This window comes from Calypte anna, chromosome 1, assembly GCF_003957555.1.
Source record: "Calypte anna isolate BGI_N300 chromosome 1, bCalAnn1_v1.p, whole genome shotgun sequence".
NCBI classification, from domain to species: Eukaryota; Metazoa; Chordata; class Aves; order Apodiformes; family Trochilidae; genus Calypte; species Calypte anna.
In genome coordinates, this window is record NC_044244.1 from 194,489,671 (window position 1) to 194,516,720 (window position 27,050).

General features: G+C 41.1%; 1 protein-coding gene across 1 annotated transcript in view; it reads left to right on the top strand.

Annotated features, from left to right (window-relative positions):
* Positions 1 to 26,245, top strand: part of RSF1 (remodeling and spacing factor 1) — a 68,485-nt gene extending 42,240 nt beyond the window's left edge. The window contains exons 8-17 of the mRNA XM_030469526.1: positions 590 to 787; positions 1,908 to 2,012; positions 3,714 to 3,793; positions 9,170 to 9,224; positions 10,520 to 10,629; positions 14,296 to 14,363; positions 15,401 to 15,608; positions 16,894 to 17,117; positions 18,730 to 18,921; positions 21,718 to 26,245. Of these exons, the coding sequence (XP_030325386.1) occupies positions 590 to 787; positions 1,908 to 2,012; positions 3,714 to 3,793; positions 9,170 to 9,224; positions 10,520 to 10,629; positions 14,296 to 14,363; positions 15,401 to 15,608; positions 16,894 to 17,117; positions 18,730 to 18,921; positions 21,718 to 22,301 (1,824 nt within the window). The 3' untranslated portion in view covers positions 22,302 to 26,245. The remainder of the gene's footprint in view (positions 1 to 589; positions 788 to 1,907; positions 2,013 to 3,713; positions 3,794 to 9,169; positions 9,225 to 10,519; positions 10,630 to 14,295; positions 14,364 to 15,400; positions 15,609 to 16,893; positions 17,118 to 18,729; positions 18,922 to 21,717) is intronic.
* Positions 26,246 to 27,050: the final 805 nt, after the last annotated feature.

The window sequence follows — 27,050 nt, forward strand, 5'->3', positions numbered from 1 at the left end:
TTTGAGTAGCAAAAAAAAAACCATGAATGGAATCAGTTTTCACTTAAGTAATGGAGAAGTATGAATGTGAAGGAAAACCTAGGTGTAAGTTACACATTTAAAAGGTACAGTCATTTTATTTCAGAATAGCATTCCCAGTGTTGAGAGGAAACACTTAACATACTTGTTAGAGTGCAGATGTGTTTCCTAAAGCAACATAAAAGACAGGAACTATACCTGGGAAGAAAAAGAAAATATTTTCTTTACAAAGGTGTCAACAAAAAGTCAGAAAGTTTAAATGTGGACTTTACTGTGTTCACAAGCAAGTTTACCTGGTCAGAAAAAAGGGGCTGAGAGACAAAGTTGTCTGCTTACTTCTAAATCTTACTTGAAAACCTTTTTCTGCAGGTAAATATGTTTTTTTCCTCTGGCTATTTTCTTCTTGCATTTCAAAGCTCTTTAAGGGACAGATTATTAATTGAAATGCTCTGTTGTAAATGCTGGTACTGTACTGATTGAAATTAATCACTTCCCTGTATAGAGATTTTTTTTTTTTTTAAGGTTTAGGAAAAAACTAAATGTTTTTTCTCTGTGTAATTTTATGTCTCAGAGAAGCAAAGTCCGGTGGACGGGTACACGAACACGTGGGAGGTGGAAATACTCAAGTAATGAAGAGAGTGAGGATTCAGAGAGTGAAAAAAACTCTGATGAGGAAGAGGAGGAGGAAGAAGAGGAGGAAGAAGAAGCTGCACCTGCTGATGATGATGAGCCATGCAAGAAGTGTGGCCTTCCCAATCACCCTGAGCTGGTGGGTTTCTGGGGAAAGCTCCTGTTGGATCAGGGGTGGCCCTGGTGGGCAGATGAAGGCACATCAGCCTCTGCCACAGCTCTTTGTAGGAGCTGAGTTTGCCTTTAATAAGGAGAAAATGAAGATACTTCTCTTGAGCACCTCTGAAATGTCATTTTAATGAGGTATAACACACCTTAGCCTGTTGAGAATTGATCTGGGTAAAGCTTTGTGCTTGCAGTGTCAATGTATATACAGACAACATTCAAACAAACAAACAAACAAACAAAAACCAAACAGCAGTGCAGTGTGTGCTGCTTGTGTGGCTTGTGAGGTGGTCACAGCTACATGGGCATCCCCACTGGATAGAGCTGCACATTACCCTGAGGTAGCACAGTCCCATGCTCAGTGGGATTTTTGCTATTTCTGGGGTTTTTTTGTTCACATTCACCACTGGTGAATCACAAATTCCTCTTTATCTGGGAGATCATAACATGCAGGCCTGCTATGAATCCACAAAACAAGCATTTTCTCAGGTGTGGGACAGATATCCTAACAGTTGAGACAAATGTACCTTTAGAATGTCAGAGATGAATATTCCAGTAGATACTCACACAGCTTTGCTCCTCAGGTTTAATGGAAAGAGATATCTCAAGTTTTACTCAGCCAAGTATGAATTCTAGTAGTTGCCCAGTTGTTTTTAGCCCTAGGAGTTTTCAAGGCTTCGTCTCTAACATCTGGGACATAAAATCATCCTGACTGAAGAAACTGCCAGGTTTCCTTAATTTGGACATGTTCACACCATATCTTGTCCAGATGCAGTTTTCCTCTTAGTCTGTGACCTGGAAAGCATTCCCAGACTCCACACTGTGGGTACATAGTCCAATAGCACTAAGTGCCTGAGAACTCATAATAAAAGGAAATCTGGTGTTAAAGCAGAAAACTGACACTTAAACCTCCTCATAAAAACCACCCCTGGCCCTGGAGACATCTAGTGATGAGTGATACAGGGTTTTGTTTGGGTTTGGCACAGTCCAGAGTGTTTGTAAAGCTGCTTCAATGTTGGCTTGGGAAATAGTTCTGGAGCTTGTTACATGCTGTGGATGCCAGCAGATATTAATGATTCATTTTATTTGCACAGATTTTGTTGTGTGACTCCTGTGACAGTGGATACCACACAGCCTGCCTTCGCCCTCCCTTGATGATAATCCCTGATGGAGAGTGGTTCTGCCCACCTTGCCAGCATGTATGGTTCCTCTTCAGCTTCACTGTTCTGCTTTCCAGCTTGCTTTGGGGTTGGGGAGATTTGTTGGGAATTTAACAAGTTCTTTTATTATTTTTTCTGGCTGTTGAACAGGCTGTGAGGAATGGTAGGGATGTGCTCTTCCCTCTTTTCCATTAGTAAAACTGAGATTTTTTTATGCCCTGATGGGAAGGTGCTAGTAAATGGAGAGGTTACCTGTGAAAAAATAACCCCAAGTGTCATACAAAATAATAAGTCAGAACACTCTGCCAGCCCCAAGGAAGGCAGCAGCAGGGAGGTGATTTTCTTTCCCCCCCTTTTTTTTCTGCTAGTGCTGAGTGACTGTGGTGCTGAAGTGTAGATGGGAATCTTCAGCCACACTGCTCTTCACCCATCTTTGCTTAAATTGCCTCAAGACTAACAAAGAATTAAAAGTACAAAGTCTTAATTTTTTCCCCAAAGAAAAACCATCTTATCATCCCAAAGGGGAGCAGCAGGCAGTGAGGGATGACAGCAAAGCAGGCAGCTGTTTCTGAAATGCTGTTCCTTCTTCAGAGATTTCTGTTCCTTCTTCAGAGATTTGCTCAGCAGCTTGTTGGAGAAAGCTGCTGTTTCTAAGGAGTCCCATGGAGGTTTGCCTCTGCTGGGAAATGCCAGCATTGTTCTTGTCAAAGAAGCATGAACACTTTTCTGAAGGTTAGAAGCTGCTTCTGCCAAAAGAAAACATAGTGCCTGTGTCCAGTTCATTTAATGTACATTTAAAATAGCAAGATTTTCAGGGATTGTGCTTGGGAAGATAAACCTCAGAATGACTGAAGCTGTTTTTATTAAATTAAGGGGAACTATTTATGCCTCTTTGCAGAATAATCTGCTTGATCCCAACCCCACTCCTTGCTTTTAGAAAAATTCTTTGCCAAAAGGGCTGCTGCCCCTTGAAGAGCTACACTGGGCAGGGCATAATAGTGCTGGACAGAGCATTGATTTTTAGTTTTCTTCTCAGAAGTGTTTTTTAATAGTGATGATCCTAAATATGCAAGCAGATTTTGTCTACACAATTTGGGATGGCAGGTTGCAGTCAGAGCTTCCCTGTGCCACTCTTGGTGTTCAGTAATTTTAAACAGGAAAAATGGTAAAGGAATGAAGATAATCCTTGGAAATAGCACGACAGGAGCATATGGTTCTTTGAGTATTAATTAATGTTTTAAGGTATGGAACGTTTGGTAAGATCCTGGAACGTGTCCCTGCTTTTTATGATGGTGTCCACAGACCCCTTTGTTCTCCAAAAATGAAGATAAGGGACTAGGAGGTACCACTGTGTGTGTAAGCACTCAGCTTGCTGCAGTCTGTGAAATCTTCAAGTTTCTGAGGCAAAGTTGTAAATACCAACAAAAACATGATCTTAAATTTAGAAGTATGTTAATTCTAAAGATCTTTTACACTTGTTTTAGGCATCTTGCTTCCCACAGTACCTGGCAGTTACTGGGAGGGTGCATTTCTACAGCAGTTCCCAGGGAAGGATGTGTTTTTTCTGGCAGACAAGTTTTTTGTTGTAAAGCTTGGTTCATTGCAGAGGAGGTTTCAGTGGTGCATGGCACTTGCCCTTCTTCCAGACAAATGCAGAAATAGCGAATGAAGTGTGTGAATGTTAGTTATGAATAACTGTTGGTTATGAATAAAAACTAATATTGTGTTTCATTCCCTTAGAAATTACTCTGTGAGAAATTAGAAGAACAATTACAAGATCTGGATGTTGTCTTAAAGAAAAAGGAGCGTGCAGAACGCAGGTACCACTGTTTGCTTGTGGAAAGAGGGGTGGTAATAATTGAATAAGCATTAAATATCAGGACTGGGGAGAAAAGTAGAGGCAAAACTGGGAATTGGTAGGAGCAGTTTTGACTTCCCACTGATGATTGGTGGCACCATGCTGGGAGAAGCTTGCAAGAAGGGAGAAAAAGTCCAGTAGTTGAAAAAGATGAGCAAATACATTTGTATTAAATTTTGGTTAAAGTGCCTGAACACAAGTTTGACTTTCCTGTACCAGTAGTGTCACGGTTTAACACTGGCCCGGCAATTAAACCGAAACAGGCGCTCTCTATTAATCTCTCTCTCTCTCTCCTCCTTGATGAAGAAAGGAGAGAGAATAAGGGAGAGAGACTTATAGGTTGGAGACTAAACTACACAACTTTAATGAAACAGTAATGATAGGACAAATTAGTAAATATATACAGATATACAGGAAAATGAGAACCACATTCCTCCCACCTTTTCCCCCAATAACTCTCACGCCACCACCGAGGCTGCAGGGCAGCCCTGGGAAAGTCCAGGCTGGAATCCTGGAGTCAGCAGCAGTTGGGAGCTGGAGGCAGGAACAGACAGATATGGGCTGGCACAGATGAGGAGCACAGGCAGAGGAACAGATGGAAGCCTTCCAGGATGCTGGGTGAAGGAAGAGAAGTAGGAAGAGAGGTAGCTAGAGAAGCAAGAAGAGAAGAAGGAAGAGAGGGAAATCCAGAAAATCCCTCAAATTTATACTGAGTGTGACGTGTATGGGATGGAATACTCTGTTTGGTCAATTCTAGCATCTTTCTTGTCTGTTCCTTCCCAAAGGAGGGCTCCTGGATGGTAAAATGCTTTCCTCAGAGCTGAGCAGTGTCCTTGGCTCTATAAACATCAAGTGTTATCAGTTCTAAAAGCAGACACTGTCTGAGGGACTTGCTGTTAATTTCAGCAACTACTTAAAGAGGCTCAGCTGAAAGCAAAAGTACAAGACAGAGAATCACCTTTATCCTGGCCCAAACCAGGACAAGTAGTTATAGAATCATGGAACAGCAGGAGTTGGGAAGGATCATGGAGATCATCCAGTCCAACCCCCCTGCCAGGGCAGGCTTACCTAGATCAGGTTGCAGAGGATGGGATCCAGGCAGGTTTTGAATGTCTCCTGAGATGGAGACTCCACCACCCCTCTGGCCAGCCTGGGCCAGTTCTCTGTTAAACTCACAGGCAAGAAGTTTTTCCTCTTTTTCAACAAAAAAGCTGAACCTCCTGTGCTCCAGTTTGTGAGCATTGCCCCTTGTCCTGTCACTGGGCACCACTGAGAAGTCTGGTCACAGTGAAATAGTTTTCAGCACTGGTTCAGCTGCTTTGTTAATCAGACTGTCAGCTGCATGTAGAGTTCCTGCTGTCAGCAGGGTTCAGTCTTGACTTTGTTGCAAAGGTCATCCAGATTAATGTGGTGTTTGAGTCTTGCTGCTTTAGATTCTGTCAAACTTTGCCAAATTTACAAGGTCAGGCAATTTTTGTCATGCAATGGATCAGCTAAATTACAGCTGGGAATGAAATTTTGTCTCCATCCTTTCTGTTAATGAAGGCTGAATGCAAATGGGTCTGCTGTATCCATGAACAAACATCCTTAATATCAGGAACATCCCATCTGCAGGTTTCAGACCTGAAAATGAGGAGCATTAAACACACTCTTCATAATTTATACCTTTTTAGGACATACATTGAGTACCTGGCAAGATTTACTAATATCTCTATGCAACATAAAACAAAGCTTTGCATGGATTGTATCTTAAAAGGCAAACTTCACCAGAAGCTGAAAAAAGAAAGCAATTGAGCAGGTTTATATTTGTAGCAGGTACTGTAATATTATATGGGGTGGAATCATTTGGCACTGGGAAGAGCAGGGCACAGTCCATGCCTGCTGTCAGCTTCCTTCAAATCTCCTGTTTCTTATTGCTCTTGAAACAGCAACAATGATAATGTAAGCTGAGCACACTCATAAAAACAGCCAAAACTCTTATTCCCAAAGCCACAAATTCACCCATCTGTAAAGGAATGTGGGACACTAAGGAATGTGTCAGGTGCTCTGCTTTAAGGTGGGAAAGCTCATTACTACTGAACAGTGAGTTTGGACTTACCTCAGTAAATACTCTGCTGGCAAATATTACATGGAATGCAAGCTTTTTCCAGCTTGTGTTGCCTTCTGGAAATCACAAGTGTTGCATAAAAATGCCTCAAGTGTTAAGTGCTACATAAAAATGCCTTCTTCTAAGGGTTACAGGGGAGCATATAGTTGATAAATGGTACTTTTCAGTGTCTGAAGCAGATGTTTAACAACCATTTTGCAGTCTGATCCTCATACCAAATGAACCTCCTGTTTTCTATTGTATAATAAGACTGATATATTTTTGCATATATTTAAAAAAAAAAATCTAAGTCTCTTAAAAAAGAGAAATGAGCTTTGTTGGTTGGGGCACAGAAATATTTTTTTTTTTAAACTCAGTGCATATTGTCTGTTTTTTCAGCAAAGAGAAGTTAACCAACTGTCTCATCATGGACACAAACACTTTGTAGGTTTTTTGATACTGTCATGCTCTGATGGAAAGGGATTCAGCTGCTCAGCTGTATTCTGACACATCTCCAAAGCCTCATGTCACAGCTTTTTTCTTTATGAAAATGTAGGTTCCACATTGACTGACAAATCCACAGATCAAAGTTATCCTTTTCTTTTTTTCCCTGTTCATGAGCTAAAGGTGCTGTTGCAAGAACCTCACTGAATTTCAGGTTTCTCATGTACATCCTAACCTCTGTTATCATGTCCTACCACCAGCTAGGAGGGAGTGGGCATTAAAACTTTTATGGATGCATTCTTGGCTCATCTTACAGACTATCAAACTTCTTGAGAAAAAATCCCTCTGGGGACTTGTCTGCTTTTCCCAGGCCGAATCAGGTGGAGCTCTTCCTCTCATGCACATTTCCACAACTTCCCACAGCCATTTCTGCAGCTTATTGCATGAGAAAAAATGTTTTCAAGAGCTTCCCCTCAGCAGGACTGGCTTGTTTTATTTGCTGATTTCTTAAGCAGTGGGAACTTAAACCAGGGAGAAGAAAAGCAGATCTTGAAAGCCTTCCTGAGCATGCTTTAAAACAACTGAATTTTATTCCCTTGTCTCTAGATACATTTTGCATCACAAGACACGAAAAGTAGAAGAAACTGTCAAAAAATACTAAATTTGTTTATATTAATAGTTCCTTTCTCATTTTGGCAGTTGTATTCCTTGCCTTAAGAGGCTATTTCAGTTCATTTTCAAGAGCATAGTGATCTTGCCCAGCATATGACAAAATTCTTCATCATGCAACCAGTCCTGTGGTGCTTAGATGGATGAAGATTTCTTTTAATCCATCAGACTGGAGAACTGACATCAGGAGACGAAACCAATCACTCTAATACACAGCCAGAAATTTCAGTCTGGATATATTGATTCTAGTTGTTAAAGTTCATGGTCTTTTGGCTCTAAAATTCATTTGTAGTCTGTCAGTATTACCTTAGGAATCGTGTTTATTCATGTTATTTAGTTTAAAAATATTATGCAAGATTCTTTCAGTTCTCCAGGAGCTTATTTAGGTAAAATGTGCAGTGCAGATGTCTAGTCATAAAACTTAAAATCTAAATTCTTTACAAATTAATGAAAGTATTGGAAACAAGATTTGTCCACATAGATGCCTCTATTTGCAATAAATAATGCACATGTGAAGTAGAAGTACCTAAAATTAATATGCACCTCAGGCACTTGTGTACAGGTCTTGGTATCTTGAGTAGATGATGCAGCCTGTTGTAGCCCAAGTGTGATGAGGTTTGTGCTCATACAACCACTCACTGGAACTTCAGAGGTCTGATCCTGGTTGGTTGAGCTCAGGAGCCCTGAAGAGATTAGCACTGCTGCTTGCATGATTTCATTTCAGCTCTTGTGATGCTTCACTGGATCATGGAAGTTGGAGCTCTGCTGCCAGATGTCTGTTTTGTACAGTGACTCCCCCCCCAAAGGGATTGTTCTTCAGAGTGTATGGTCTAAAATACTGTTATTCAAAACAATTTAAAATTCTTTAGAGATATGACTTGCCCCTTACAGAGCCCAATAAATGCCACTAATTCCTATGATATCTTCATCTGTTTAGATTATCTTGTTTTCCTGGAAAAAGCCTTGTAGAGACACCTGGTGATGACACTTTGCTTACTCCCCTCAGTCTGGTTTAGTCCCTGGCTGTTCAGAAAGCTCAGTGCCTGAAGGTCAGCGTGCAGTCCTGTTTGTCAGGTGCCAGGATATCCAAGCCCTCTCCACTGACACATCTGACAAGATCTACCAGGGACTTGTTTCTTCTGAGAGCTGCAAGTAGAGGCCAGGAGGCAACGTTGTGCCCATGGCAGTTCAGCTGGCACAGGATGGTTGTGGTGAGGCAAGATGAGCTTGCCAGTACCATCTAAACTCATTTTTACAGACTTTGATGTAATCCTGTTTGCTTACAAGGAGGATGACAGCTTACTTCTTACAAGAGTCTTTCCTCTGAGTATTGTTTTCTCTCCTTTTCAGTCTGATGTTCTCTAGACCATTCTCCCCTATTTTTTCAGCCTTTCTCAACAGGGCATGTCCTGCCCTCCAGTAACTCCCACTGACTTGCTCTGAACTCTTCAGCTGGATCACATCTTCCTGAAAATATATGTGATGCCCAGATAGCACCAAGTGTACTCCAGCTTGGTGTGAACAGGGCTAACTACCATGACAGGCTGCCTCCAGTTCTCCTGTTCACACATACACCTGGAATAACAGTTGTTTCCACAACAGCAGTTTCCACAACACTGCTGAGCTTTGTTGGTGCTGTTCTCCTCTGGCAAAGGATTGCTGCATAGGTGGTTATTTGTTCCTTGGTGTTTCTAGAGCTGATTGCTCCTACCCAGGTCTAAATCCTGGCACCTTTTGGAGTACATCCCATCTTCCTGTAATTTTTCCAGTTCAGTGGGATTTTGAATTCTTTTTTATCTTTAGTCCCTGTGAGGATGGTGGCAGTTATGGATCTGACAGCATCATCTTGATCACAACACTGTTATTGTCAGTTGGTTTTTAATTGCATTTTACACCCCAATTTCATTATTTGTGTGGTGCCCCCAACCTTTTTGTCAGAACTCTTTGGAAATATCTTACATGATTCATGCAGGAAAATGGAATCATGTGAGACTTGGCACATTATTCCAACTAAAATACCTCTTTTCATCCTCTTGAGATGCTTTTCCCTAGCCATGGAAAGAGCTTCAAATGTTGCTAATTTTATTGTAGATGTCTGCAGTCTTTCTGTAAGTTTATTTTCTTTTTTCTCTCTTAAAGAAAAGAGCGACTGGTGTATGTGGGTATCAGCATTGAGAACATCATTCCACCTCAGGTAAGTTAGTGCTGCAAGGCTGTGTTAGCATTTTATTTTCTAAATTCTGCAGGGAGGAAGTTTCTCAGTTGTGTGTTGGGAAAAAAACAGCCTATATGCAGGTCAGAAATAATTCCAGACTCTCTGCTTTGGACTGAGATTGAATTTAGCAGAGAAACCAAGGGAGCTTTATCATGTTTATCAGAGTCTGCTGGTGCCTCTCAAGGTCCTGTGTCAGTGAAGGTTGCAGAATCACTTTCTACTCATTACAGTTGGATTTTGAGTAGAGCACTTTTACCATTCTGTAGTTTATAAAGGTGAGATTTAGTTTATTTAACTCTGGGTCTGCTGTGTAGTTATGTAGGTCTGAGCTAATTGTCATAGCTTTCTTTTGGAACTGATGGAAACAAATGTTTTTTGGCTTATGATTCTGAGAGGAATATGTAGTATCTATTAAAAGTATGAAATTTACCTCAAAATATATATTGAAGTCACGTGTGGTTACAAACTATAAACTTATAGTGATTTATTAACAAATGCCTTTATATGGTTACCATTTACAGAAGAGGAAAAGTATTTTTACTCATGGGAGAATGGCCTCATCTCTTAATTACATTTTAAAGTGATTCCTTTGAAACCTTAGCCACATTCCTTTGTCTGAAATTATAATCTGGTCCTTCCATAAGAGTTTAAAATGAAGCTTTTGTTTAAAATAAACATGGACTTTCCATTCTACCTGGCTGTAATGCAGCCAACTTTCTCCCTGTCTCTGGAGAGCAGAGAAATGATAACAGCTTTTACAAAAGAGTCTCTGGCTGGGAGCAAATACTTGAAAAATTCAGCCTGGAGCAGGTTCTTGGTGTGGGTCTGTGGTTTTTTTAGATTCATAACTTGGAAGCAGTGTCATAAAATTAATCTGCTTGACACTTCATTGAATCTGCACCATGTGGAGGTGTCCTTGTGCTTAGTATGCAGAGATGTTAGCAACAGTTTGTTCACCTGCTGCATGTACTCCTGCTAGGAGTATCCCTTGAGGAAGGATCTCAGTGTTTGTAGAATAATCACAAGGATACAATAGCCTAAACCCTTAAACTCTGAATTTGTAAAATTAAGTAGTCCTTTGTAGCCAGTTAAAGGCAACACGTGCAGGTGTTCACATGAACTCAGCTCTAAAAGTCATTATATTAGAAGCCAAAATGTCTTGTGTTGGTTAGATGAGTTTTCTAGATCAGGTGAGTATCTGTATTATCTGAGCTCAGCCCTAACAAGGGTGGGGGGTGATGAAGCTTTTTGACATTTCTGTCTTATGTGAACAGGAGCCAGAAATACCTGAAGGTCAGGAAGAAAAGAAGAAAGATTCCAAAAAGCCAAAATCAAAGCTGCTTGAAAGGAGGTCCACCAGAACCCGAAAATGCATAAGCTACAGGTTGGCAGTTTGTTTAAATAGTTTGTAAACTGTAAATTTACAAAACTGGCAGTTTCTTTCTCAAGTGAGCCACTGCTGCTCGTGCACTCTGTTAAATTTAAAAGAGAGGCTCAACTGAAGAGTCTTTGCTCTTTCCTCTGAATAATGGTGGTTTTAGGAGCATATGAGGTGATAAAGCAAAGGGATGATGCATTAAAAAAAATAAAATGTGTATGGTATTCTGTTTTGGAATGCTGGAGAGAGTTTTAGTGCTGTAACAGTTTCTGGAGTAAGTTAAAGCAGGTGATTCACACCTTTCCTTTCTGTTCAAAGGGACACTTAATACTTGTGTCTAAAGGCCTTAATATTCCTCTCTCTCTCACCCCCTGCCTCCCCTTACAGCCTCTTTATATGAAAGGAAACAAAACTTAAAATGAACTTCCAAGACAGTACATCTAAAAAGTGTCTGGAACTCTTCAGAGAAATTGTGGTAAAAATGTAATTAGTAAATGAGAATTCCAAGGATATGTAGACTCTGCATTTTGAAAGCAAAGCAGGTCACTAAAGCTTCCAGAATTCAGCATGATCTTAATATACTTTGTTCTCTGTGTGTTAACAAGGTGGTTTATAAATTATTTTCTACATCATACCTTGAGGTGCTCTGTGTCCTCTTCTATCTACCAGACAATTAGGCTGCTTTTTGGGATCAGAAAAGAATATAATTACCCGAGAACTTGTGGGGTTTTGTCCCAGCTGCATTAGGAATATAAACAATAAAAACAAAGTGTTACCTTTCCTGTACTTGATCTTTGTAGAATTTGTTACAAGAAATTAGAACATTACAACTTCCAAAGCCTCCCAGGAATAACCATAGTTGAATTCACAGTCAGTTTGGTTTTGCTGTTGAGCAGAGGCATCTCTGTATGCAGAGTTTTCCAGTCTGTTCAGAAAACTCAGTCTGACCTTACTTAGCTGTTGATTTTTGGTAACTTTTTTAATGAACAGCAGAAGCCACGCTAATAAAAAATGCCACTGCTGCTTTGGGAAATTGTTTCTGTAAGAAACATTATGCTACAGGCAAGATTATATAGATCTGCTGTTTGTGACAGGTCAGGCAGCATCTGACCAGGGGGAAAAACCCTTGCCTGTAGGTTATCTGGCATGACTTCAGAAGGACATGTGAAAAGATAATAAATTTAATTGGAAATCATGTTCCATATGATGCTACTCTGGAAAAATCCATCTTCTGATGCAGAACAATAGTCTTTCTTATGGATTCCATCATATACAGAACCTTGAGCTGGTTAAACCATGATGTGTCAGTGTGCAGTGAGGCAGGTCCTGTTAGTGAGAGTGAGAACTGGGAGGGAGGGGAAGGATGCTAAATGCCTCATCCACTTACAGACAAACCTGTATTGCATAGCATTCCACAACAACCCCATGGGGAGCTCCAGGCTGGGCACAGAGTGCCTGAGAGCAGCCAGGCAGAAAGGGACCTGGGAGTTTGGATTGCCAGGAAGCTGAACAGGAGCCAGCAGTGTGCCCAGGTGGCCAAGAAGGCCAATGGCATCCTGGGCTGGCTCAGGAACAGCGTGGCCAGCAGGTCCAGGGAAGGGATTCTGCCCCTGTGCTCAGCCCTGGTGAGGCCACAGCTTGAGTCCTGTGTCCAGTTCTGGGCCCCTCAGCTCAGGAAGGAGCTTGAGGTGCTGGAGCAGGTCCAAAGGAGGCAACTGGGCTGGTGAAGGGATCCAGCAGAGATGCTGTGAGGAGAGGCTGAGGGAGCTGGGGGTGTTGAGGCTGGAGAAGAGGAGGCTCAGGGGAGACCTCATCACTCTCTGCAACTCCCTGAAAGGAGGTTGGAGCCAGGGGGGTGTTGGTCTCTTTTCCCAGGCAACTCTCAGCAAGACAAGAGGCCATGGTCTCAAGTTGTGCCAGGGGAGGTTTAGGTTGGAGATTAGAAAGAATTTCTTTCTGGAGAGGGTGATCAGACATTGGAATGGGCTGCCCAGGGAAGGGGTGGATTCTCCGTCCCTGGAGCTATTTCCAAAGAGACTGGATGTGGCACTCAGTGCCATGGGCTGGGAACTGCAGCAGTAGTGGATCAAGGGTTGGACTTGATGATCTCTGAGGTCCCTTCCAACCCAGCCAATTCTATGATTCTGTGATTCCAAATCTCCAAAGATCTGTAATCCCTTTGTATCACCCAAGTCATCTCGAGTCCTCTCCTGAGGAGGTGAGCAAGAATCTGCCTTATGAATAAAACAGCAGCAGAAGAAATTTTGTTGTTACAGCCAGGGGATGAGCAGCTGCCAGGTCATGTTGGAGCTCAGGTGATTCATTAGCAGGGATTTGAAAGCAATAAATGATTTCTCACATTTTAAAGAAGTTGGTTTATTTTTCTTTGAGCAGTGGGGAAGGAAAATGGTGTCTGAGTAACATGGAACTAATCTCACTGATGGAATAATTGGTTACTTCCTTGCTATGCAAAGCTGCCTTGAAGGTGGCATGCACTTGCTCTTAGGGCATAGAGACCAGAAATCCATAGAGGAGAAAGTGTTTTTATGGTTATTATTGGAATACAAAGTAATATTATATCTGTTCTCCCCTTGTTCTGCTGGAGGTTACTATGGTAGACAAAGATAAATACAAGTTTTTTACTTTTATGACTGGGAAACTGGCTCTAATCAAAGTAGAGTCCAGTAGTTGTTTGTATCTAAACCCAAACAAAATACTGTTTTTCTAAAAATGAGAAGAAAAGCTTGCATGTAAACAAAAAAGGGTTTATATATTGAATGAAATTTGTACTTTTGCATGTTGTAGATCAAGTCAGCTCCTTGAGGATACAGGTAACACTGTGTTTTTATGGAATTTAAATTCAAAGCTGAAGAAATAAAGTTATCTGTGTAATAGGACTGGATCCTTTTCTCTAGTTTGCTCTTCCCTTTAAGTGAATTACTCACTATGCAGAGATTTCTGCAGTTTTATAAAAGCTGCTGCAGGACAAACATACTCAGATATTTTGGGTTTTTTTGTCCTGTTAGCTATGTAGCATTACATTATACTTTATATGTGTATAATTACAAAAACCAGTTTTATCTGTTCAGCTTATGATGTAGATAATACAAATATAATTAAGGAGCTTTAAGAGGAGAAATCTTATCTGAAATAAGTTTTCAAGGGAAATCTAGACAGGATGAATCATTTTACTTTGAGTTCAGTAGGTGCTTTTCAGAAAGTCTGTTTTGCAGATTGGGAGTATGTATGTCAGCTAATAAAAGCTGTGGAAAAATGATTAATACTTTGAGTGAAAAATGCCACTGATACCATCTTAAAGAATTTTCAGAGTATGTTGTTAAAATCAGTGGTATGCCATGTGAAAGGAATGTGGATTTCTGTTCACATAAATCTGTAGTAAGACAGACAGGCAAATAATAAATTATCTGCTAGCAGGTAGAAAAAAAGAAACACTGTTAAAAAAATGACTATTTTATCATCAATCCAGGCTGTTGTCTTTCTTATTTTATTACACATCCAGGCCATTGTCTGTGCAGTGGGATTTCTAGACCAGTTTTAGATTTCAAAGTATGTTTTCATATATATATAAAAATATGTTTTTCATATATATAATTGTATATAATTGTAATTAGAGTTCACTTCCAAGTGGTAAATGAAAGCTTTTACTTTTAGGTTTGATGAATTTGATGAAGCAATTGATGAGGCAATTGAAGATGATATCAAGGAGGCTGATGGAGGAGGTATGTTACTGATGTTATTTGTTCTTCATTGCAATGGTGATGAGATTGAAGCTAAATTTATCTTGATCTGAGACACAACAAATACAATCCTCTCACTTCAACTTTGTCATCTACAGTTTTCACTTCTGTGATTTTGGAACCAAAGTAATAACTTCCCTTGGGAATGACAGAAAATGCCAAGAAGTGTTTATTCTTGATAGTTCAATTCTGTTTCTACATGTTCTGATATATGAATGCAATGAATCAAGCTTGACAAGAAAACTCTTAAAATTAATTTGCTAAGTTTAGGGTTTGAGACTGGAATGACAGCCAGCTCTGTTGTCATTTGTCACCTAAAGTATCTGGCACATCAGTTGGCCTGCAGTTGGACCCTCTAAAGACTGGATCTACAGAGTCACCTTAAGAATATCAATCCAGATCTAGAAACACTTCTCAACTGAATGTAGATAAAGTGTAATAATGTTCCTTCTTGCCTGTTAAGGCACCATAGGGGACTAAAAGAGAGTTCTTTAACATTATCTGAGAGATATGGATGGATTTGTGCTTCTGCATCACCTTAACTTGCCATGAAATGGCAAAAAGTTCTCCCTCAGTTGTCCATAAAGTCACCTGTTTTCAGGAGTTAGTGGTGGTGTTTTGTCTGTGTGACAAGACCTGTATGGTAAACATAGCTCAGTCTCATCAGTAAAAGCACCTTTTCAGAAACTTCAGTTCTTGTCCAAATAGCAATTTAAATACTTCACCTCCCAAGAAGGATATTCAGCATTATGAAGCAGATGTGTTTTCTGGTAGCTGCCCTACTCAAAGGTGTTGGTAATCATATGGGTTGAGTATCAAGAAGGATGTTGTTTTCTGCTTGGACCTCAGTATTTCCAGATGACCACAGCTTGTGTGTCAGGAAGAAGACTCCAGAGAGTCAAAAAAATCTTCTGCTTTAGAGAAAATAAACTGAAGCTTGAGCGATGGAAGAGAAATACGTCTAAAGTTAAACAAAAAATAGACTTGCTCTTTTTTTCCCTTTCTCTCACTGAATTCAGGCATTGGCAGAGGCAAAGACATGTCTAATATCACAGGTCACCGTGGCAAAGACATTTCTACAATCCTAGAAGAAGAAAGGAAAGAAAACAAGCGGCCACAAAGGGCTGCTGCAGCACGGCGCAAGAAACGACGGCGACTGAACGACTTGGATAGTGACAGCAACCTGGATGAAGAAGAGAGTGAGGATGAGTTCAAGATCAGTGATGGGTAAGTCTGCAATTTAACTCCCTCCACATGTCACAGACTGCTGCAGACTTCTGTGACTCTACCCTGCCCATGAAATGATTGTTAGGGCTGTGCAGTGCCAGAGAAAGTCCTCAAGGCCCAGGGGGATGATGTTGTACTGAAAAAAAGTGTGCAAGGGTCTGTGAGTTGAAATCTGTGTATTTTAAGCAAAATCTGTTCTGAAGTGTTAGTGGTATGTTGGAGGGCACACTGTGGAGTTTTCTTTTAGTGAAGGAGCCAGACAGGCTCAGTTCTCTGAATGGTGTGAGTGTCCAGCAGAAATCCTTAACAGTGATGAAGTTAAAATGAGGGTGGTTGTTCCCTTTTGAAAATAAGTCCTGTTTTGAGGGATTTTTATTGGGCCTGATTGTCATTTAGAAATTGGAAGAGTCAAATGTCCCCATGTTGGTCATGCAGAGCTACAGACCAGTCAGTCTCACACCACTTTGCCCAGCACGATCATGGCTGCCCCATCCTTGGGAGTATTCTGGGCCAGGGTGGATGGGGGATGGGGGATGGTGGTTGGAAGTAGATGATCCTCCTTCCAACCCAAACCATTCTCTTTATGTGATTTTATCATTCTGTGAGCTTTAAATGCAGGTTCTGAAATTCCTGATTTCTGCTCTCTGGGAGAGAGTTTGAGAAATGCCAGAGAAGTGGTTTATACTGCAGAAAATATGTGTCATGTGGAGCTTTACATGCTAAATGAGTGGCTCTGGCTAACTGAAACACCTTCCATGCAATTTCATTTAATTCAGTCTGGGGAATTCCTAATGTTAAAAAATGTAATAGTAATTTTAGACATTCTTTATGCCTTAGTGAAGAAACATAATGGAGCATGAGGTTTAGGCTTTTTACCATCAGTGTTTAAAGCTTTACATCAGCCATTGAGTCAATTTACTAAGTGTATAGATAATCTATACAGCATAGCTACAGGTTTGGAGCTTTGTTTTTCACCTCTAACCATGCTGAGGACATTTCAGTGGCACCTTGAAGAGTTGGGCTAAATCTGCTGGAAATTTCCAATCAATGAGTGTAGCTTGCAGAAATCTCACAGAATCAATAGTACATTGATCTGTTAAAGTGTCCTCATGCATTTTCATCCTCTGCTGAACTCCTTCTGGATGTTCCACTGGAATTTACATCCAGCTGGCAGCCAAATGGAAGTGATCAGGTACCCCCAGTGCTCAGTGTCTCAGAATACAAGTCTTCAGTCCTTTGTTTCCAACATCTGCCTCTGTTATGTATGGTCTCTCTCTGTGAACAGATCTCAGGATGAGTTTGTTATATCAGAGGAAAATCTGGATGAAAGTGAAGATGATCCACCATCCAATGAAGACAGTGACTCAGAGTTCTGTGCCCGCATATCCAGGAGACACCTCGCCAGGCCCATGAGGCAAAGCAGACGGTTACGAAGGAAAACTGTCAAGAAAAAATATTCTGAAGATGATGAAGATGAAGATTCTGAGGACAATTCAAGCAGAGAGTCTGGTGAGTGTAGGAAGCCTTCGAAATATTCAATACCTGGGGAGAGCAAGAGTGGAAGTCTCAGCTTGCTGTCATGCCTATACACTAATTTATTTACTAGTTTTGGTGGAGTCAGGTGTCATCTTTGCTGTAAAGTTTGCTACCTGTGGATATTCTGCAGGAAACTGGTATTGAGTAGTGGGTTCGTGGCATTTGAAGCACACTGGAGCGTTAACTTCTTGCAGGGTGTGTTACCTTTCCAGTGTTATGTCTGTCTCTCTAGAATGTAGATGATGAACGTGTTGGAGTGAGTTGCTTTGAAGTATTGGTTTGCAGAAGGACAGGTGAAGATAGCTCTGTGCACTTAAATTAGTTGCCTCCATCTCCTGAATGCATCATTGCACTAATTTTGTATGCTGGTATCAATGAAGACACTGGCAGAAGTCTGAGATTGCTCATCTGTTCTCTAATGCACAGGAGCAACTGTTTGTTTCCTGGTGGACACAAATCTGTGATAAAATTAGCTGATTTCATAGATATCTGAGAGCAAAGCCTTAACTGTGTTTTTCTCTTTTACCCCCACTATTGTCCCTCAGGATCCTGCTTTGAGCCTATTTTGAGCTAAGGAAATAAGGTACCCTGTGAGTGGCTTTGTTTTGAGTCTCCAGAGATGGAGTTTCTGAAGATGGTTGTTCTTGTTAACTTGCTCTGATTCTTTCTCTGTTATTTTAGCAAGTAAAGAGGAGGTCACTTTGATCTGTGACTCATGGCAATCACTAACTTAGGACCAGTATGTGACACATACAGAAATGTACCTTGGGATAATTGATCTGGCACAGCTTAGTGAAAAAGCAGCTAAGGTTGATTCAAGGCTGTTTTCAGCTGGTGTAAATAAATCTAATTCTTAAAGACACCAGGCACTATAGAATGGTGCAGGAAGATCTGTGAGTGATGGTAAGTTTCTTCTATGCAGTTCATGTTTTAAGTAAATTTATGATCAGGTGAGACTTAACCTGGAGTTTCATCTTGTCAGTGACTTTTTTCACCTATTTTAAAAGTATTAGAATACAATTCATTTCATAGAATCATAGAATAGGCTGGGTTGGAAGGGACCTCAGAGATCGAGTCCAACCCTTTGGGTCATCAGAAATAGGGTAACAGGGTTAGGACAAGGTTGGACTCAGTGATCTTAAAGGTCTTTTCCAGCCTGAGCAATTCTTTGATATGATTCTATTTAAATTTAAAAACCAGAGTATTTTCCAATGTCAGTGATAAAGTTGCATCATCAACTCCATTCAATAAGGTTTTTTCAACTGTCAGGAATTGCTGAGGAGGAATCTTGGGCACCACTTGAGATGAGGGAACAAAAGCCTTGGAAGGAAACCTTCTGGAGAAGTTTGAGAGAGACAGGAAAAGGGTTTGTGAGAAGTTATAAAAAAATCAAGCAATTCTACACTTGTGATGAATGGGGGAAGAGATGCATGAGTCTGGAATGGGTCAGGGTGATGAAGTGTGGTGGTCAAGACTCTCCTGTGATGACAAAGCACATGGTTTGATTGGTGCTGGTCTAAAGCTTTTCTGAATTGTGCAATTTTGCTTTAGTGGAATAACACATGTGACTCTTTTTTCTGTACAGAGAGTGGTGATTACTCAGATTACAGTGATGATGATTACCTGGAAACGAGGAGGAGAAGATCAAGAAGGAATCAGAAGAGACAAGTTAATTACAAGGAAGATTCAGAAAGTGATGGCTCCCAGAAAAGTGTCCGATATGGGAAGGAGTTGAGAAGAGTTCATAAACGCAGGCTCTCCACTTCAGATAGTGAAGGTAAAATAAACACTCTACAATTTGCTGGGGCTGGTGCATGTCAGCATTCATTAGAGAAAGAGAAACTATAAATAATTCAAAGATTTCAAAGAGGATTCTTTCTAGAGTTTCTTGATCTTTCTCAGAAATTGTTTCCTTCTGATACAGCCTGCCTGGTACTTCATGATGCAGTCAAAGTCATTGGTGTCCCTAATCCTGATTTCCAGGTCTGAATTTATTGTGGCTGGCATGGAGTGTTGGGATTCCAAAATAGCCACTGATGTAACTGTTCCACATGTTCCACCATGAGTCTTTAAAGAGAAAGGGTATTGCTTCTGGAGCCCTGATTGTATTGGTGCTGGTGGTTAAGGCTCACTGAATCATAGGATTTTCAGGGTTGGAAGGGACCTTGTAAGATCATCTGGTTCCAACCCTTCTGCCTGGCCTTAAAAACTTCCAGGGATGGGGCTGCCACCACCTCTCTGGGCAACCTGTGCCAGGGTCTCACCACCCTCATGGTGAAGAACTTCTTCCTAACATCTAATCTAAATCTCTCCTTCTCTAGTTTGAATCTATTCCCCCAGGTCCTATCACTCCCTGACATCCTGAAAAGTCCCTCCCCAGATTTCTTGTAGCCCCCTTCAGATACTGGAAGGCCACAATAAGGTCTCCTCAGAGCCTTTTCTTCTCCAGAGTGAACAACCCCAACTCTCTCAGTCTGTCTTCATAGCAGAGGTGCTGCAGCCCTCTGATCATCCTCCTGGCCCTTCTCTGGACACATTCCAGAACAACTCATTCCATCTCTGTTTGAAGGAGTTGTGATAAGTGCAGAGGAATCTCAGTAGCATCAGTCACACCACAACAACTGGTGTGTGTTTGATGGAAAATCAGTTTTTTACAAAAGCCACCAGTGGCTCTGGGTGCTTTGCATTCTTGGGCACCCAATTTATGAGGCCATAGGTTTGGCTTTTGGAGACACTGAGCAGTTTGGGTTGCAATGGATGCCAGGCTGCCTCAGAAAAACAGCCGTGTGCCTCTGGCTTGTAGGTAAGTTTTGGAAGAGCTGGCCTGAGATTACAGAGTGTTAGAGGATCCTCTTGGATAAAGGGAAGCAAATGTGTAAAGCAGCTGTGTAGCACCTATAAACCTTCACCTTTCTGTGCAGTCTGTTCCCAGAAGTACCATGCATGGGCTCTCTGCTGACAGTCTCCTATGTGGTGGCAGTTTTTTACTGTGACTTTAAATAGTGACTGGGTGATGGTTTCTTTTCTCCATAAAAAACATTTTCCTCAGGTGTTCCTGATACTGGCTTTTTGCATATTAAAATCAGCACCACTTAGTACTGTTCCAGTGCCCTGGTATAGTTCCCATGGTGTGTTATAAAATCTGTAACAGCCTTATGGGAAATGTAAAAAATGTTGAAAATACAGGAACTCTGACAACTTGAATCTACATTAAAAAGTCCCCTTTAAAATGACAATTCACATGCATTTTTTAATGGAAATCACAAGGAGATAGAGAACTCTGTTTGACATTTGATTTTTCAGTGTCTGTCTTCTCACCTGAGCCATCAAGTGTCAGTGTAAAGGCTGTCAGACTGCAGGCAATATTCTAGTTACTAAAAAACAAAAGCCTCTCAATAAAGGGCAACAAACTTCAGGTGACATTTCATATAATCATAGAATTGGCTGGGTTGGAAGGGACCTCAGAGATCATCAAGTCCAACCCTTGATCCACTACCACTGCAGTTCCCAGCCCATGGCACTGAGTGCCACATCCAGTCTCTTTTTAAATATCTCCAGGGATGGAGAATCCACCCCTTCCCTGGGCAGCCCATTCCAATGCCTGATCACCCTCTCCATAAGGAAATTCTTTCTGATATCCAACCTAAACCTCCCCTGGCACAACTTGAGACCATGCCCTCTTGTCTTGTTGAAAGTCTAAGCTGTTTAAGCTGTTTTCATATACTTTGGAAGAAGTTGTATATAATTTGGGAGTACTGAAGGAGTAGTACACTTGTGTGTGTGTATCTTTTAATAATAGGGCAGCCATTATTTGGGCTCTTAGTTTCTGGAGTGGTGTAAAGCAGGAGCTGTGAGGTTAGAGATACAGTTCTGTGTTCTTCCTGGCATGGAGTTCTCTTAGGAAGGAACTCATCAGACTCTGCAGCCTCAGATTGGAAACAAGAGTATCAATAAACTTGGTTTTCTCTATTTGAGCAGTTTATTTAAAAAGCTAAAAGAAAGCAAGTGCTTTGGTATAGAATCATAGAATCATAGAATTGGCTGGGTTGGAAGGGACCTCAGAGATCATCAAGTCCAACCCTTGATCCACCGTTGCAGTTGCTAGACCATGGCACTCAGTGCCACATCCAGTCTCTTTTGAAATATCTCCAGACACGGAGAATCCACCCCTTCCCTGGGCAGCCCATTCAATGCCTGATCACCCTCTCCAGAAAGAAATTCTTTCTAATCTCCAACCTAAACCTCCCCTGGCACAACTTGAGACCATGGCCTCTTGTCTTGCTGAGAGTTGCCTGGGAAAAGAGAGCAACCCCCCCCCCTGGCTCCAACCTCCTTTCAGGGAGTTGTAGAGAGTGATGAGGTCTCCCCTGAGCCGCCTCTTCTTTAGGCTGAACAGCCCCAGCTCCCTCAGCCTCTCCTCATAGAGGCATGGTCGGGGATCCTGGGGAAGGAGATGACAATGTGTGTGAGGGGTGTTTTTTTTAATGGGTGTGAAAAGTGAAAAAGAAAACCGTGTGGTGACTGTGGTTGCTCTTGGATTTGCTAATGGCTTTAAGTCTGCTGCTTGTTGCAGAGAGCTACACCTCGAAGAACTCCGAAGATGAGGAATCCACAAAGGAGTCGAAGCGATTGATTCGCAAGCGTCGGCGAAGCACGGACGACTACTCGGAGGAGGAAGGAGAGGAGGAAGAGGAGGAGGAGGAAGGCAGACCTGTCCGCAAACGCCTGAACCGGATCGAGACGGACGAAGAAGACAACGGCGAAAACGCCGGCGCCGCCGCGGCGGAGAACCCGGCGGAGAAACTGCCAGCACCACCACCACCACCTCCTGCAGACAACAGCAAGAAGCACTGCTACCGGATAGAGAGCGACGAGGAAGATGACTTTGATAACGTAGGGAAAGTGGAGAGCCCTTTGGACTACAGCCTGGTGGATTTGCCTTCCACCAATGGACAGAGCCCAGGTAAAACCATTGAGAACTTGATTGGCAAACCCAGCGAGAAGAGCCAGGCCCCCAAGGACAGCACGGCCAGCGCCGGCCTGGCGCCCAACGGGACGGGGAGCGGGCAGGAGGCGGTGGGGCCGGAGGAAGATGAAGATGAACTCTTGAGAGTGACTGACCTTGTTGATTACGTCTGTAACAGTGAACAGTTATAAGACTTCCATTTTTGTGCTAATTTATTCCACGGTAGCTCATACCAGCGGGCCAGTTATTAAAAGCTGTTTTATTTTTCCTAGAAAATTCTCCACTACAGTATCACTTTTTAGAAGCAAGAATTTCACCAGTCCCCGCAGTCTTTCTGTGAAGTGACCAGTTTTGAACTTTGAAGATGAATTGCTGTAAATTCCCTCTTACCCCCTTTTCCCCCCCCCCCCTTTCTCCTTCCAAGTCCATGGTCCTGGGTAATTTCACTCACAAAAACCTTATAACAACAAGAGATTTGTATATTTTTGACTTTATATTTCCTGAGTGCATACAAATTTGTGGAAATGGGTGGCCTAAGAATGCATTCCAAATCGGTCGGGGCCCAAACCAGAACTGGGGTGGGTTTGGCTCAAGGGGTTGGGGGGGGAGGCGTGCAGAAGCACTTGTGCTTTAGCTTTTTCATATGAGATATATATTCTATTTAAATGTTCACAACTTAGATTACAACTTAACAGACAGGTAAAAAAAAAAAAAAAAAAGAGAAATTAATGTCTGTACTGTCGCATTTTGTGAGTTGTAGGTTAACATACCATAGCTCATTTTAGTAATCACCTTCATGGAAGCAGTTTGATTTTAATACTGGAGGCAAACAGAATTAATAGAGGCCAAGAAGGTACCATAAACAAGAACTCTACTATCCATTATGACTTGCAGACTTTCCTAATAAACATCCTTTAAAGTGTTTGTACAGTAAAGTGTACTGTAATGAAGTTTTTGACAGCTGAAATACGATAGCCATGAATTTGTAAAGCTATCTCCTGCCTGGCTCACCAGATGGTCTTTGATGCACAGTGTCTAGTGGGAGGACGTATGGCTGTGAAGTTCAGTCTGTGAGCTGGATGGCATCCTGATGTGCTGCAAACTTTTACAGACAAAAGAACCCTGCAGTAGCTGCCCGGCCACTCGAGTTTCACCACCTTTTGGAGTATTTCTGAGTGAAATGTGTTGGTGCAAACAGCATTGACCACAGAATGACAGTGCATCAGAGGATTGAGGCATTTTCAAGTAAACCGTGACTGGTCCATTCGTGTCCTTAATATCTACTTCAAATTGAAGTAAACAAATGGAACAGTTTTCCTTTTGGAGGTTTTTCTGTTTGGGGTTTGTGTGTGTTTTTGTTTTGATTTTACTTATCTGCCTGGATGTATTAGCAGGTTTTGAATGTAGTGTTGGCCTTTGGCCGTTAGGATTTTCTTAAAATACATTTTAATAATTATCATGTGACCAACTGGTTTCAAGAAGGCAGTATTTCTGAGAGAAAATGCTTGACTCCAAGACATCTCATCAACTTTAGAGTGAGCATGAAGTGATATGTGCTTTTATTAAAGGAAAAAAAAGCCAACAAAAGTTGAAAAAAAAAAACCAACCCAACAACCCATAACGTGGGGCACATAAATAGAGCTGAAATTTGGTTTGGGTAGCATACAGTTTTCTCTTCACTCTGAATTAAGATGCAGGCCGTAGCATTTCCATGTGTTGTAGCACACAGAGAGCTCAAACAGATCTGCCAGACATTGAAATACAAAAAGGTCACATCTATGAATCCTTTTGCTCTGAGATTTGGATTTTTGACTGGTGTTTATGTCCATTGCCGGCAATGGCTGCACCAAAACTGCTGCTGCCACTGAGGAGTGAGTTCTCCTTTCCTGCCCCACCCAGTTCCCTTCCATTATATTGTATTTACTAATCAGTCATTAAGCACTTCTGTTTCCTTGTAATAAAACTGGCATTAGGCCATTACCAAATACCTCTCTAGAAAACCCAGATAAAAAAATTATCTACCTTCTGGCCTTGAGAGTCTTGGTTTTGTTTCCCCACCTCTTTCTCCACGAGTTCTATCTCTCTGCTCCTGCTCATGTGGGTTCTAGCAGTGCACATTCCCTGCTACCAAAAACTAGAATCATCAGAGCCACAAAAAGATGGAACTCACTCATTATCTGCTGTGCTAAGCAAGCTTGGGGTTTTTAAAGAAATGAGAAATCATTCTCCTTCTTAATGAGAGCTTAATTTCATTAAAGAAATATTTTTCCTCCTTATCAACCTTAATAGATAACAAAAAGTGAAAAGCCACAGGAATGTAGAATGAGTTCTTAAAAGGCACCTGTACCATTTTAAGCTACTCTGGTGTTTTTTCTTTGCCTAGGAGATGCATAAATGTAGTGCCTCTACATTTCTAATACACTGGTGTTTGCAAACAAGAACATAAGGCTTCCACTTTCCTATGTTCATAATTACTGAGCATTTTCAATATTTGCAGTGCAAACTGTCTGATTAAAGTACAGCAACATTGTGCAACAAATGGTTTCTTTCTTGTTTTGGCTGTGCCATAATCTTTTTTGCTGCCTGATGGAGCCTTTTTGTATCAGTGCTGTAGCAAACATTCTTGCTTGTGGAGTGTGGTGGCTGAAACCAGGACATAGAGTCAACCCCAGATGTTAAATGCTTCATGGGCATGGAGTTGTGAATGTAGGAAAATAAAAAAGGAGTTACAATACTGAAAATACCAACCAGGAAAAATGAGTGCTGAGTTAGTGAGTGATGTGAAAGCAGGAGTGACCAGGAAGCAGAACTGGACCATTGAAGCTCACTCAGAAATGTTGAGTTGTAGGAATGCAGAGTGAGAACTTGTTACCAAGTTTTACTCTTTATACATCACTTCTGTACAACAACTTCTGTGTCTTGTTAAGAAGCCACCTCTAGTATCTGACACAGCTTCATCCCCCAAGATCCTGAGTCCCCCAGTAGAGCAGTAAGAATGCTGTGCAAGAGGAAAAGGCATAAAATGGAAGCCTTAACATTTTCAAATCTGTATTTCTCTCCTTTCTAAGGCTCCCTGCTTGGTGGAAAATACACAGTCTCCTGTTTGGAATGATGCCACTTTCTGATGTGAGGCCAGCTGACTGCTGCACAGGGTTCATGTGATTCCAGTGTGGAAATGTCCTGACTCTTCTGTATTCATTGTGAGATCAGAAGTTAAATGTCTTTGAAGAGTGATTTCAGGTGTGGATTTGAGCTAACAGAATGCTCAAAATGATGGAAAACAGACTGAAAATAGGGCAGGGATTTTTTTTTTTTAAATCATAATGGATTTAAAAGTATCAAGAGCAAGCAGCTGCTGGCTGACAGTAATATTTATCCAACAAACTCTTGTTTATTCCACACAGGTTGTTTGCCTTTTTTAACTGCAAACTCTTCAGAGTGTAACTGATTAAGAACCATGCAAAGTGATTTCTGTGTGCAATTTCAGTAGCATTGGTAAGGGGAAGAACCTGTAAATTGAGTGGAGAAGTGGACCAAGATTTTGTGTTTTGTGTCACCAAGATAAAGGATGGCTTTTTGCTGTTCTTGCACGTGGCTCATGTGACTGTTGGCAACACAAAGAGCACAGGAGGTCTGCTCTGTAATTAATAAACGTGGTGCACTAATCTTAATTAGGAGGGTGGTAGAATTAAGAACTCAGATTCATCACAGCTGCTGCCTGCTAGTAATTGAGCCTGGTAAACTGGGGTATATTCTTGATTTTAAAATGGAAAGTGACATCACCAAACTACCAAAAAAAAAAAAAAATCCCTTAGTGTTGAAATCTTGTAGGAAGATTAGTGCTGAACAATCAAGTCTTTGATAGTTTGTACATGTTGAATTACATTATAAAATTACTGCATCTTCCAGATTTTTTTTTTAATGAAAAGATTGCTCTGTTCTAACACCACTTGAGAGAAAGAGATGCTTTTTTTTCCTAAGTTTCTCATTTATGAAGTGGATCACCTTGGATTCAAGTGTCTCAGTTACTCTTCATACAGCAGGAGCTAATGACTTGGGGCTGTTTTCTGTTCCCTTCTGTTTTCTGATTGCTGTATCTGAACTCTTGGTGAAAGACCTTGAGGAGCCCCAAGGGGAAAAAAAAAGCATGTTCACAAAACTAAAATTGTATGGTAGGGGTAGACTTGCTCTGATTTGTCTTCATATCTATCATTTGAACTACATTGGTATCCAGATGCTTCAGCTGTTTAATGATTTTAATAGCTCATTGTCAGGGTGTCCATTTGATACCTCTGTTTTCCTGCACTTACAACTTGGTTTTCAATGCTCTTCAATAGAAAAGCCTGGTCTAATCTTTCAGATAATTGTCTCAAGTTCCATATTTTCACAGACATCTTTTGTGATAAGTAAATGAGGAATTTTTATGGCATCTGCTTTTTTTAATTCACTTTGTACACAGTAATTTAAATAAATCGTGGCAGTAATTCTAGCCCCCAGAACTGGTCTGACAAAGAGATTTGTATCATCTACACCAAAATGGCAATATAAAGGAACTTGGTTCTGCTCCATGTGCAGTGACTACTATTCACAGGCTTATGTTATGGATGTAATGTGCAGCACACCCCCTAGATATGTATTTATGTTTAATGTATGCTTCTGATTCACTGGTATATAAAATCCTTAAATATATGTATATTTATAAGATCAAATATCTTCAGCCAAAATAGGAACATTCTGAAAAAAACCAATGTGTTCAGTATGGTAGGGGAAACCAGCAATTCACTTGAAGTAGCACAATTCTGCAATTCCTCAAGTATTTCAGGATATTATCTGGAGTAAGGATTTGCAGGATCAAGCCCACGTTTCCTGGGAGTCTTTTCTTCCATAAGAGTTGGGGTAGGGAGTAAATCTCACTTAAAATGTTGGAAGGCAGAAAATAA